The following is a 13,457-nucleotide window of genomic DNA, read 5'->3' as shown; positions in this document are numbered from 1 at the left end:
AACACATTCACCCACACACCTACGGACAATTTAAAGTTTCCAAGCCACCTAACCTGCATGTCTTGGTTTGTGGGAGGAAGCCGGAGCAGCCGGAGGGAAACACAAACACGTGAACATGCAAACTCCACACAGAAAGGCCACAGGTGGGAATCAAGCCCATGACTTTCTTGCTGTGAAGCAACAGTGCTAACCAGTAAGCCACAGTGCAGGCTCATAGTATATATGAAGAAATATTTGTTGTGTGTTTCTAGGGAAACTGAGGACAAAAGTGATTTCTCACTTCCCCTTAATCATACAAAAAAAAAAAAAGAAAAAAAAAAGCACAGGTTTAGTCTCAGTCTTCACCAAATAAATGTCATCACATTCATTTTGTTTTGTTTTCCAAGGCCAAAAATAGTACCGTTAACTCATGTGGGTGCTGCTGCACAGAACAAGCTAATTAGTTTGAAAATCCCAGCTACAGTTCTGGGTATCACTTTTTGATCTGCTGCTCATCTATCTATCTAGAAAGCAAGAAATGTCTGTGTGTGGGTTTGTGGCTCACATACAGTGAGGAAAATAAGTATTTGAACACCCTGCGGTTTTGCAAGTTCTCCCACTTAGAAATCATGGAGGGGTCTGAAATTTTCATCTTAGGTGCATGTCCACTGTGAGAGACAATCTAAAAAAAAAAAAAAATAAAAAATCCGGAAATCACAATGTATGATTTTTTAAATCATTTATTTGTATGTTACTGCTGCAAATAAGTATTTCAACACCTGTGAAAATCAATGTTAATATTTGGTACAGTAGCAATTATAATTGTTTGCAATTACAGAGGTCAAATGTTTCCTGTAGTTTTTCACCAGGTATTTTGGTCGACTCCTCCATACAGATCTTCTCTAGATCTTTCAGGTTTGGAGTTTCAGCTCCCTCCAAAGATTTTCTATTGAGTTCAGGTCTGGAGACTGGCCAGGCCACTCCAGGACCTTGAAATGCTTCTTACAGAGCCCCTCCTTAGTTGCCCTGGTTGTGTGTTTGGGGTCACTGTCATGCTGGAAGACCCAGCCATGACCCATCTTCAGTGCTCTTACTGAGGGAAGGAGGTTGTTTGCCAAAATCTCGCAATACATGACCCCATCCATCCTCCCTTCAATACGGTGCAGTCGTCCTCTCCCCTTTGCAGAAGAGCACCCCCAGAGTATGATGTTTCCACCCCCATGCTTCACAGTTGGGATGGTTTTCTTGGGGTTGTTCTCATCCTCTAAACATGGTAAGTGGAGTTTATTCCAAAAAGCTCTATTCTGGTCTCATCTGACCACATGACCTTCTCCCATGCCTCCTCTGGATCATCCACATGGTCACTGGTGAACTTCAAATGGGCCTGGACATGTGCTGGCTTGAGCAGGGGGACCTTGCTGCCCTGCAGGATTTTAAACCATGACAGCATCATGTGTTACTAATGTAATCTTTGTGACTGTGGTCCGAGCTCTCTTCAGGTCATTGACCAGGTCCTCCTGTGTAGTTCTGAGCTTTCTCAGAATCATCCTTACCCCACAAAGTGAGATCTTGCATGGAATCCCAGACCGAGGGAGATTGACAGTCATCTTGTGTTTCTTTCACTTTCTAATAAATAATCATAACAGTTGTTGTCTTCTACCAAGCTGCTTGCCTGTTGTCCTGTAGTCCATCCCAGCCTTGTGCAGGTCTACAGTTTTGTCCCTGGTGTCCTTAGACAGCTCTTTGGTCTTCGCTATGGTGGACAGGTTGGAGTATGATTGATTGAGTGTGTGAACAGGTGTCTTTTATACAGGTAACAAGTTCAAACAGGTGCAATTAATACAGGTAAAGAGTGCAGAATAAGAGGGCTTCTTAAAGAAAAATTAACAGGTCTGTGTGAGCCACAATTCTTGCTGGTTGGTAGGTGTTCAAATACTTATTTGCAGCAGTAACATACAAATAAATTTTAAAAAATCATACATTGTGATTTCTGGATTTTTTTTTTTAGATCATGTCTCTCACAGTGGACATGCACCTAAGACGAAAATTTCAGACCCCTCCATGATTTCTAAGTGGGAGAACTTGCAAAACCGCAGGGTGTTCAAATACTTATTTTCCTCACTGTATGTCTCTGTGTCTGATCAGAGGTGGCTTCTCTAAGACTGCAAGGGAAGCGCAGCTTCCCGTAAAATGTCATTAACATTCATTAACTACAAATGCAATAGAAGACATTCATCTAGAAGACGGGTTTGTTCAGAATCAGCTACTTATCACAAATCGATTGACTATTTTGTTAACTTAAATCTTTTTCTCATATGGTCTGTGGTCAGCAGTGTTGCCACAGTTACTTTGAAAAAGTAATCCAATTACTGATTACTGATTACTCCTTGAAAAAGTAACTTAGTTACTTTACTGATTACTCAATTGTAAAAGTAACTAAGTTAGATTACTAGTTACTTTTTTAGTTACTTTCCCCAGCTGCCGACAACAACCCACGTCAACATGACAATGATACCTGTTTTGCCAAAACTCACTTTATAGTCACCCTTTCTTGACTTCAATGAAAACAAATAGTTGTTTTATAAAAAGTAAAATAAAGACCTCTTTCTTGACCTCATATTTAACTGTTGACAGCACTGTAACAGTAAAACTTGCAATTTCAAACCTACATTGTTTATAAATGTAACTATTAAATTCTAACATTTTTCTAACATTTAAATTCTCTAAACATTTTACTTGTCGAAATTATTATTATTTTAAGCAGTATTAGTAGTTGTAGTACAAAACGGCTTCAAAACTGGACCTTTAATCTAGGGGTGTTGTGAGGGGGGCACATCCCTGCCCCACGCCCCCATTCCATCTGGATTCGCCCCTGCTTTGGCGTTTGAGCACAAAGAATGGATACCATTTATTTATGCAGAAAACAGGACCAGATTTACAGGTAAGAAAGTTTTATTGCGTTTTCACATCATGTGGTCCTCAGAAAGAGAGTTTAGGTGCATTTGAGTGGAAAACAGTGTTAGTTGTTGACGCGTCGCGGAGGATCAGCTGTTTTTAACGAGACGATACAGAGCAGCTCAGCTCAGAATTCTAAATAAAGGAGGAAAAAAAGTATAAAAATGTCTTTGTAAAGCTCAGTGCAGGTGTGCTGATCACCGCGCTTTAAGAGGTGAGGACGAGTCGAGCAGCTGCAAAAAAACGCGGATGAAAAGCTCACAGCTCGCTTAAAGTGGGACGTTCAGTCGAACCCCGACCTCCTGCCCACGGACCAAGTTTAATGCTGCTGTCGACCCACAATGAAAAATAATAGTAACGCACAGTGACATGGAGAAGTAACTTTAATCTGATTACTGATTTGGAAAGATTAACGCGTTAGATTACTCGTTACTAAAAAAAGTGGTCAGATTAGAGTAACGCATTACTAAGTAACGCGTTACCGGCATCACTGGTGGTCAGTGCATTTTCCTGTAGAAGCTGAGTGTCTGTTCACTTTAGTAGAACGGCATGGAAGTTTTTTTTCATTGCCTTGCAACTTGACGAACACTGGATAAATGCCACAATTTTGTCCCGCCCCCGAACGCCCATCGTCTCTGGAGGTGAATGGAGCTGTGGGCCGGCCTGGACACTGGACCTCCGCACAATGATTGGACGATCAGTCAAAACCCTGAATCCCATTTGAATTGACAGCTATTTTAACATATAGGTATGTGAGAATTAATTTGCACATTGTGCATTTATGAATTTTTAAGTTTATACAAAAGTGTTTTGCGTGAGCTATAAAGCAGTCTGTTTTAAAGGCGCATGTGAGATGTATGTTTACGCAGTGCTACCAAACTTAAAAAAAAAATAAAAAAAAAACTTTGTACCACAGCCAAACAAAATGAGTCAAAATCTGCAAAAAGACAATAGAAAGGGAAAAAACTGGTGATTTGGATGCCAGGAACATTCACAGATCGCAGTCATCAGGAATCAGATTAGATGTTGTGTGAGAAGATCCAGGTGAGTTACTCTCTGCTTCGTTCTTCAGTAATTTAGTGGTTAAGGTCATCGCACATTAAATAATGTCCTGATTCGCAACACAACATCAAAGTATTCATGATTGTAAGTCTATCTGTGGACATATGGTAATAATTAGTGGTCGCTGATATACTTTACTGATGGAGAAACTGAAGCGTTTTGAACCACTGAATCAATATGAAGCAATGGTTCAGTGTTTCGAAGGTTTTGATACAATTAGGTATGGCGGCATCTGCTGGTCAATCTTTAACATAGCATTTGCATGGAACAATAAAAGACAAGATGTCATAAAACGGTCAGGCTTTGTTATGCATGTATGTGCTTGAAATTTTTGTTTTTGTTTAAAAACATTAAAAATATACTTGTTATAATCCCTGAAGGAGTCTTCCCAAGGGATTAATAAAATTCTACATAAGGTTCTATCTAATGTGATTGTTCCATCATAAAATACTGTATGTATATGTAGCGGCTGCACTCTGCGTTGTGTTGTTATGACTCCGCCCATTCACTCTCCCCGGGATGCAAACTCACGATCTCCGGCATGGGAGTCGGACTCTCTAACCAGAAGTCTAAAACCCAGGGCTCTGACCTTGTGACCAGAGAATCCTTTTTGAGCTGTTGTGAGTGAGGTTTACTAACTACATCTGCACAGCGACACCTGCTGGCCTCCATTACACTCACCCCCCCTAAACTCACTCCCATCCGGGTACATGGCACCATTGTAGCGGCTGCACTCTGCGTTGTGTTGTTATGACTCCGCCCATTCGCTCCCCCTGGGACGCGAACTCATGATCTCCAGCATGGGAGTCGGGCTCTCTAACCAGAAGGCTGAAACCCAGGACTCTAGCCTTGTGACCAGAGAATCCTTTTTGAGCTGTTGGGAGTGAGGTTTACTAACTACATCTGCACAGCGACACCTGCTGGCCTCCATTACATATACTGTAGAGATATAAATTGTGAAATGCTTGTGCAACTAGGGACTGTTATGACCATTTCACATACAAGTAAACTGACAAATTTTATGATGTAAGCCGACATTGAGCTCTCTGACAGACCAGAAGCCGCCACTGTGTCAGATCGACCTCAGCTTTCAGATATGACCTGCGCATGGCACGATGTTGTGCATCCTTTATTCTGAAAATTTTGGGGATTAATTTTCAAAACCTTTATTTTGACACTGTAATATTAGTACTTCCAAGATGGCACCCTCCGTTCTATCTCCACACACACACACATATATATATATATATATATATATATATATATATATATATATATATATATATATATATATATATATATATATATATATATATATATACACACACACATACACACACACACACACATACGAGGGCTGTCAAAGTTACGGTCCTTTTTATTTTTTTCAAAAACTATATGGATTTCATTCATATGTTTTTATGTCCGCGCGTCGGGACGCAGCCGACGCGACGCTCCGCCACAGGAAAAACACCTCTGTTGAAAGCCTTAAGGACAAGTTGGAACATGTCCTGCCTGTTAAACAATTTCTCATATACTCACTCCACTGAAAGCCATCAAAAGCCGCCTGGATTTTACAAATGGTTATCAACACGGAGGTGTTTTTCCTGTGCTGCCGCACCGCGTCGGCTGCGTCCCGACGCGCGGTGCCGTCCGCACGTCTTTCATTAAAAAAAAATCTCCTTTAACAGTGGAATATCCGGATAAAATGCTGAAACCGACTTCTTCTGAAACTTCTCTGTTCTCTCACGACGTCCTGGATCAATAGAGCCTGAAATGTGGAGGTTTTCAGCTTGAACAGGCTGACGACGGTGGCTGAGAGCGCTGAGCGACGTCTCGCACTGTGGGAAGTCCTTAAAGCGACAGAATCACCTCAAAATCTCTCATCAGCCGTTAAAATTTTCACTGAAAACCAGCTTAATTTTTCGAACCGTGTCCACTTCGATGTGTCTCACAGGTTTAGAAAAAATTTTGATCAAACAACGTGCCAGTCTCTCAGCAACTTCTCAGACAAAGGAATTCCAACGAGGGGCTGGACGACTCCTCCCACAAGGAGTGCTCACAGGCGAATGACGTCACCGACAGGCGTGGAAAAACTCACGCATGCGCACGAGGGTTCAAGCATGTCTGACGTAAAAACATATGAATGAAATCCATATAGTTTTTGAAAAAAATAAAAAGGACCGTTACTTTATTGACAGCCCTCGTATATATGGCTTAATGTAACATGAAACATGCTCCTCTCAAACGTGACTGTGGATAAAAATCATGTGCACCCTTTCTTCTTCTATGGTGTTTAATGGCAGCCGGCATCCTTATTGTTGCACTGCTGCCACCTTCTGCATCAGTCTGTTATACAACCCCTGGAAAAAATTATGGTATCACCGGCCTCGGAGGATGTTCATTCAGTTGTTTAATTTTGTAGAAAAAAAGCAGATCACAGATGTGACACAAAACTAAAGTCATTTCAAATGGCAACTTTCTGGCTTTAAGAAACACTATAAGAAATCAAGAAAAAAAGATTGTGGCAGTCAGTAACGGTTACTTTTTTAGACCAAGCAGAGGAAAAAAATATGGAATCACTCAATTCTGAGGAAAAAATTATGGAATCACCCTGAAAATTTTCATCCCCCAAATTAACACCTGCATCAAATCAGATCTGCTCATTGACATTGACCGTATGCCATGACATTGACCCTATGTGTCTTTTTGCAAGGAATGTTTCTGCATCAAATCAGATCTGCTAGTTAGTCTGCATCTAAAAAGGAGTGATCACACCTTGGAGAGCTGTTGCACCAAGTGGACTGACATGAATCATGGCTCCAACACGAGAGATGTCAATTGAAACAAAGGAGAGGATTATCAAACTCTTAAAAGAGGGTAAATCATCATGCAATGTTGCAAAAGATGTTGGTTGTTCACAGTCAGCTGTGTCTAAACTCTGGACCAAATACAAACATGGGAAGGTTGTTAAAGGCAAACATACTGGTAGACCAAGGAAGACATCAAAGCATCAAGACAGAAAACTTAAAGCAATATGTCTCAAAAATCAAAAATGCACAACAAAACAAATGAGGAACGAATGGGAGGAAACTGGAGTCAACTTCTGTGACCGAACTGTAAGAAACTGCCTAAAGGAAATGGGATTTACATACAGAAAAGCTAAACGAAAGCCATTATTAACACCTAAACAGAAAAAAACAAGGTTACACTGGGCTAAGGAAAAGCAATCGTGGACTGTGGATGACTGGATGAAAGTCATATTCAGTGATGAATCTCGAATCTGCATTGGGCAAGGTGATGATGCTGGAACTTTTGTTTGGTGCTGTTCCAATGAGATTTATAAAGATGACTGCCTGAAGAGAACATGTAAATTTCCACAGTCATTGATGATGTGGGGCTGCATGTCAGGTAAAGGCACTGGGGAGATGGCTGTCATTACATCATCAATAAATGAACAAGTTTACGTTGATATTTTGGACACTTTTCTTATCCCATCAATTGAAAGGATGTTTGGGGATGATGAAATCATTTTTCAAGATGATAATGCATCTTGCCATAGAGCAAAAACTGTGAAAACATTCCTTGCAAAAAGACACATAGGGTCAATGTCATGGCCTGCAAATAGTCTGGATCTTAATGCAATTGAAAATCTTTGGTGGAAGTTGAAGAAAATGGTCCATGACAAGGCTCCAACCTGCAAAGCTGATCTGGCAACAGCAATCAGAGAAAGTTGGAGCCAGATTGATGAAGAGTACTGTTTGTCACTCATTAAGTCCATGCCTCAGAGACTGCAAGCTGTTATAAAAGCCAGAGGTGGTGCAACAAAATACTAGTGATGTGTTGGAGCGTTCTTTTGTTTTTCATGATTCCATAATTTTTTCCTCAGAATTGAGTGATTCCATATTTTTTCCCTCTGCTTGGTCTAAAAAAAGTAACCGTTACTGACTGCCACAATTTTTTTTCCTGATTTCTTAAAGCCAGAAAGTTGCCATTTGAAATGACTTTAGTTTTGTGTCATGTCTGTGATCTGCTTTTTTTCTACAAAATTCAACAACTGAATGAACATCCTCCGAGGCCGGTGATTCCATAATTTTTGCCAGGGGTTGTAGCAGTACTAAATCCTCTCGATGAGTCCAGCATCTTTCAAGTATTTAAAAAGCCAACACTTGCTCCTCTCACTTGACCTTATGGCTAAAATACTTCCTACAGAAACTTCTTTCAGGCCTTACAATTGATTTTGTTCAGTTTTCACTATTTAATAGATAAACTATTCAAAAATGGCAAGATATAGTTTGTAAAATACAATATTTTGAGGGAAAATTAAAGCACTGTGCTAAATACTGCACAGGTACATTCATTGGTTAAGATTTTTATTACTTATATTACAACTGGTAGCACCTGAAAGCGCTGCATTCTGGTGATGGCATTTCACAACACTAGAATTCAATTGGTCTGGTGGTGATATTTGGCATTATTATACGATATTGATCTAATGATAGTCTTAATTTAACTTTTTAGCTTCCAGTTTTCTACAGGAATACAAACTTCCTACAAGCACTGCACTAGTCTCCACAAAAACAAACACGACTTTTACATATGAGCAAAAACCCAAAGGGTCTCACCTCCTCAGGTCGGCTTAAAACGTGTCCCTCCGGCCCGGTGATGCCCTGCTCCAACATCCGGCGCTGCTCCTGAGGAGACGCACACAAGACCGTGACCTTGGTGAACGTTCATCTTCATGCTGAATAGCGATACACAATTTAATTTTAACATTTTAACGGTGCTTCATAACAAACAAACTACTCGTCAGTGTTCGTGCACGGCAACAATCCTAAACAAACTTCATTTACCATCTCATATATGGTTTAAGAGCCTCCGAAGAATCATTCAGGCTCCAAATCTTACCTCAGCCACAATGTCTCCGTTCTCAGCGTGCACCTGAGCGACAGCGCCGAGGTCACGGATTACGCTGAACACTTCATACACCTGCAGCACACAGACGAAGTCGTCACCTCGGGATGAACAAACACTTTATTCGCCAACAGAAATGATAAATTCTTCCGTGCGCTGAAACGTTTGTGAGCTTCAGTGTGACAATGAAAGTGCAACAAGCATCAAACTGCAAACAAACTCTCCATTTCCAAGGGTGCAAATTCCAGTTTTACCTTTAGTCTCTGTTCAAAGTGCAGGACTCACAGGAACTGTTTAGTGCCTAATGGGTCAGATACAAACAGCACCGAAAACTAGACTTTGTCTTTAATCTACATGAATGGGCATCAACTGTCCAGTATCGTTGCTGTACCATTTGTTTAAGAACGGACTACCAGTTATATTCCCGAAGACAGATCAGGTCTAGGAGCTGCTCAGCTGCTCGTGTTTACCTGTGTGGCCCATATGTATGAGATATCTCAACAAAGACTTCATGTATCAAGATGAAACCTGGTACTAAAGGTCAGCTCACTGAGACCTTGGACAAGTTTGACATTGCTCAACTTTTGATTCCAACTATGGCCACCAGGAAGTAGAATCTCTGAAACCTTGTGTTCATGATGACTTGACAAAGACTGTATCAAGGTCAGCCTTGGAACACAAGGTCACCTCACGAAGACCTTTGACAAGTTTGACATTGGGTGTGTTTCACTTTCAACTGGGCACAGTAGTCTTGTTTGAGGGTGAGCGCTAATAGGCTAAAATTTGACGCATATGATGTAATTACTCTACTTCCGGGGACGCAAACATGGCATTTTCCCTGAGATTTGGGGCAAATTACACGCAAACAAAGTGAAAATACAAAGAAAAAGTGACGATATGGTGGAAAGTGGTCATGTGTTGTGGTTTGTTTATGACCCAGAGCTCAAACGTGTTGAGGCTGTTATGTAGGCAAGAGAACATAGCCTACACAGCTAACCAGAGTAGCTAACACTTATTGTCTCCCATTTGCCTTGTCTTCTTTTCTCCACTGGGAACCGAAAAAACTGCACTTTTCGTGACTGCTTAGGTGACTGCAGCCGAAAATAGAACTGTACACCACAGCGGCTGTCCCCATAAGTGGTCAAATCCCGCGATATCATACAGGGTTCAAACGAGACTGCAGTGCCCTATTGTAGCCACCAGTGAGCAGTGTGCCCAAACATTTTGACAAATGCTTTTCCGGATCAAAGTGAAACTTGAAAGACAGATTTTCAGTGTGTTTTGATCCCAATTGTGGGCACCAGGAAGCTTTTTTTGAAGCAACTCCTTGCAATCATTTTTCCTGCACATATGGCAGAACGTGAAAGATATAAAAACAGAGGAAATGGCTCCTCACAGATTATGAGCCATTTTGGGGGGGTTGCTTGTGATGGTTCTCAACATTAGTACCGATCTAGTTACTGCCCTCTTGTGGTTTTGACAGTTGCTGAAGTGTTAATCCTGATTTACCATCATAACCTGGATGAAACACTTCAGGGTTCAGTGTCTTGCTCAATGGCAGGACTTATGAGGATTAAAATCTTCAGTTGGAACAAACCGGCCAACCCGCTGAGCTCATCGTGTGCTGGCGGAGTTCAACCAGCGGCAGCAGATGATCACAGGGGTGCGTTTGATTTAGTGTTTAGGAAAGTGTTTTGTGGTGAACAAATGGTAAACCACCAAGTCTCCCGCGCAGTGTTTTTTAAAACAACTGTGACATCAACAGGCAAAAAGGAAAGCGTTCTGATGAGTCATCATCTGCTGAAGGCCAGATGTGCGGCGATAAAGTCGGAGTCCCACACGAAGGCCAATGTGATGAATTCTGGAGGCACCGGCCGGTGTACATTCCTCACACAGGTGCAAAGAGCAGCATGAATCCGCTTCACAACAGCTTTCAAGAGGGATTAATCCATTTCAGCGTGACTCAGAGGAGGATTTGGATGAAGATGTGGATTTCACGATCCTGTCCGTCTCCAGAGACACAAACACAATCGCAGGGATCCCAACGCCAAGAAAAACAGTCTGTAACCAAGACTGCAGAGCTAATCACACATTATCCCTGATTACTGAGAGAGGCTGGAGATGATCCCAAACAGAATGTAAAGAGAACCAGAATTCTGAAACTGAAGCTTTGTATTTCTTGTCCAATCCAACCATTGAGAGACGGCGTGTTCAGCCTCTTGTGAATTATTCCTTCCTCCTGCACTGACTGATATCAGGTCTGCCCGGGCAGCGCCCAGTGAGCAGCATCAGCGTGTGTACTGAGCATAAGGCGTTCGCTTCTGAAAACAGCATCATTTGTGACGGCAAGATGGAAGAGAAAGTAGTACTACACACTCATGCTGAATAAGTGGTGGTACTGGTCGAAAAGCTACTGCTAAAGTGCCAATAAACTCTACGACAGAAGATGACATATACCCCCCCCACCACCACCACCCATTTCCCACAAATCAGTAATACAAGGTGTCGGGAATCACCCAAGTACACCATTATGCTAAATATAAATGAAATTCATAGCCAGGTGGTTCTTGAGGTACTCTAAAAAGGTGGCAATGCCAATATTTTGACTATCTCGCTGTGACCTTGAAATTGACTATAAAGGTCACCTATTTTAAAGACGTAAAGAATCCGACATTTAGATAAACTTTGTTCAAACTTTAGAATTTTTGCATGTGCTGTAAAAACATTTATGGCAACACTGGCCCCATTTACACGCACTTTAAAAAAACTTTAAAAAACACTTAAAAAAAAATCCAATAGTAATCCGATTACTGGAGTTATCTGATTATTTAAGTGGTCAAGTACAATACGCTTTATCGAACAATGACAATTATCTGATCATGAGAAATCATATTAACACACCTGGCTTTCTCCCCAATACGCAGATTACCTCAGCATATGTAAACCATTAATCTGATTTATTTTGTTCTTTTACAATTGCGTGTGTGTAAAAGCAACTGCCACTCACATTTCCAGAGGTACAGTGGGATGCATAGTTGTCTCATCGCTGCTCATAACAGCCTTCATCAGATCACAAAGTTCTCAGAGTCCGTTGTGCGTCCCAAAAATTTACCAGGACACATGAGGATGTTTTAACATCCCCAGTGTGTTGTTACAGCATTTTAAGAGCAAATTCCTTGCTCTTTAAAATGGTGTAAAAGTATGACGTCATATTTCCTCAATGATTATTACCATTACCCAATTACTCACAGTAATCAGATTATTATGGTCAGGTAAACAAGGCCACTGTTGCTCAAATAATGCAGTTATAACTGAAACCAGAACTGATGCCCAAGACAAGAATTAAAGGCATTTTTGGAGAAATACAGAAAGTTCAGACAGTTTAGTTTTTTATTATTATTTTTTTTAGGCTTACTGCAGTTCCATAACTGAACATAATTTTATATGTTGAATTGTTCGGCACTGTGGAGTTTCTGTGATGTCAGCTAATTTTTGAGTGAACACTGCCCTCTAGTGGGCGCAGGAAAAAAAAACTGATTTTGAATGAGGTTTTGCCATCACTAGGTCACTGAAGTTCTATCAGACATTTTAATTAAACCTCATGAAATGCCTCCAAACAGCTTAAATGTTGTAAACATTGTATTATAAAGTACTGAGTTGTTATACAGTTGTCATTTTTGTTAATTTTTCAATTAAGTGAAAGTTTCACTTTTTATGACAGAAGTGGACAAAACATCTGTTTTCAACTTAATATTCCAAAGCACCTTACATGTACGTTGTGTCAGGAAGGTGTCTTTCCTTTGAAATATGCTGTACAAAAAGAAACGTAGGGATCTTTTTATTATCTCTGCCATCTGCACATTAATAAAATACTGAGAAAAGATTGCAGAGAAATCTGGTATTTAGTTTTAGATTTCAAGTGTTAATTTTATCCAAAACAACGTAATGTACTTTGATAAAATATTAAAATTTATGTTTGTCCCATGGCCATCCACCAGAATCATTTTTGGCTCTTTATAATCTCCAAATACACCAACTCAGTCCCCCCCCCCCCTCCCGCCATACCAAAGACCAATTATTTAAACTTGCATAACCCATTAACTCATTAAAAAAAAAAAAATTACTGTAAATACATGTTTATTTCATTTGTAATCTGCAAATTAGACCAGATTTTATCTTTAATTAGCATAATTATTAATACTGCAACAAACAGGAAGGAAATACATTTCTGTAATTTCATCTGCCAAAATCCTCTGACAGAGTACAAAGAAAAAAACAAAAGACGGAAAGTCTCACCTGACAGTCAGTGAGCTGGAATAAATCTTTGTAAGCCAGATAAACCAGGAAGGAGTTGACACCTGACAGACAAGACATCATAGTCAAAACCACAAGCAAAAGCTAATCATAAAGCAGAAAAAAAGAAAGATATAATACAAACAGCTGTGATGCAGAGTTTAACATGTTCAGATCATCCTAATAATTTTTAAATTACTTTGCTGTATATCATTGTGTATTTTTGGTGTCTTAGGTACTCGTTTCTTCTGTCC

The 13,457-nt window shown here is 40.4% G+C and overlaps 1 protein-coding gene across 2 annotated transcripts in view; it reads right to left on the bottom strand.

Moving 5' to 3' along the window:
* Window positions 1-13,457, bottom strand: part of LOC117528919 (dihydropyrimidinase-related protein 2) — a 55,213-nt gene that overhangs the window by 10,171 nt on the left and 31,585 nt on the right. For both annotated transcript variants that reach the window (XM_034191545.1, XM_034191546.1), the window contains exons 5-7: window positions 13,207-13,268; window positions 8,905-8,985; window positions 8,622-8,690 (exon numbers count right to left, since the gene is read on the bottom strand). In XM_034191545.1, coding sequence (XP_034047436.1) covers window positions 8,622-8,690; window positions 8,905-8,985; window positions 13,207-13,268 — 212 coding nt within the window. The remainder of the gene's footprint in view (window positions 1-8,621; window positions 8,691-8,904; window positions 8,986-13,206; window positions 13,269-13,457) is intronic.

The sequence above is a fragment of the Thalassophryne amazonica genome, chromosome 17, assembly GCF_902500255.1.
Source record: "Thalassophryne amazonica chromosome 17, fThaAma1.1, whole genome shotgun sequence".
Taxonomy (NCBI): domain Eukaryota; kingdom Metazoa; phylum Chordata; class Actinopteri; order Batrachoidiformes; family Batrachoididae; genus Thalassophryne; species Thalassophryne amazonica.
The sequence above is the reverse complement of the archived record's forward strand: the minus strand, read 5'-3'. Positions and strand labels throughout refer to the sequence as shown.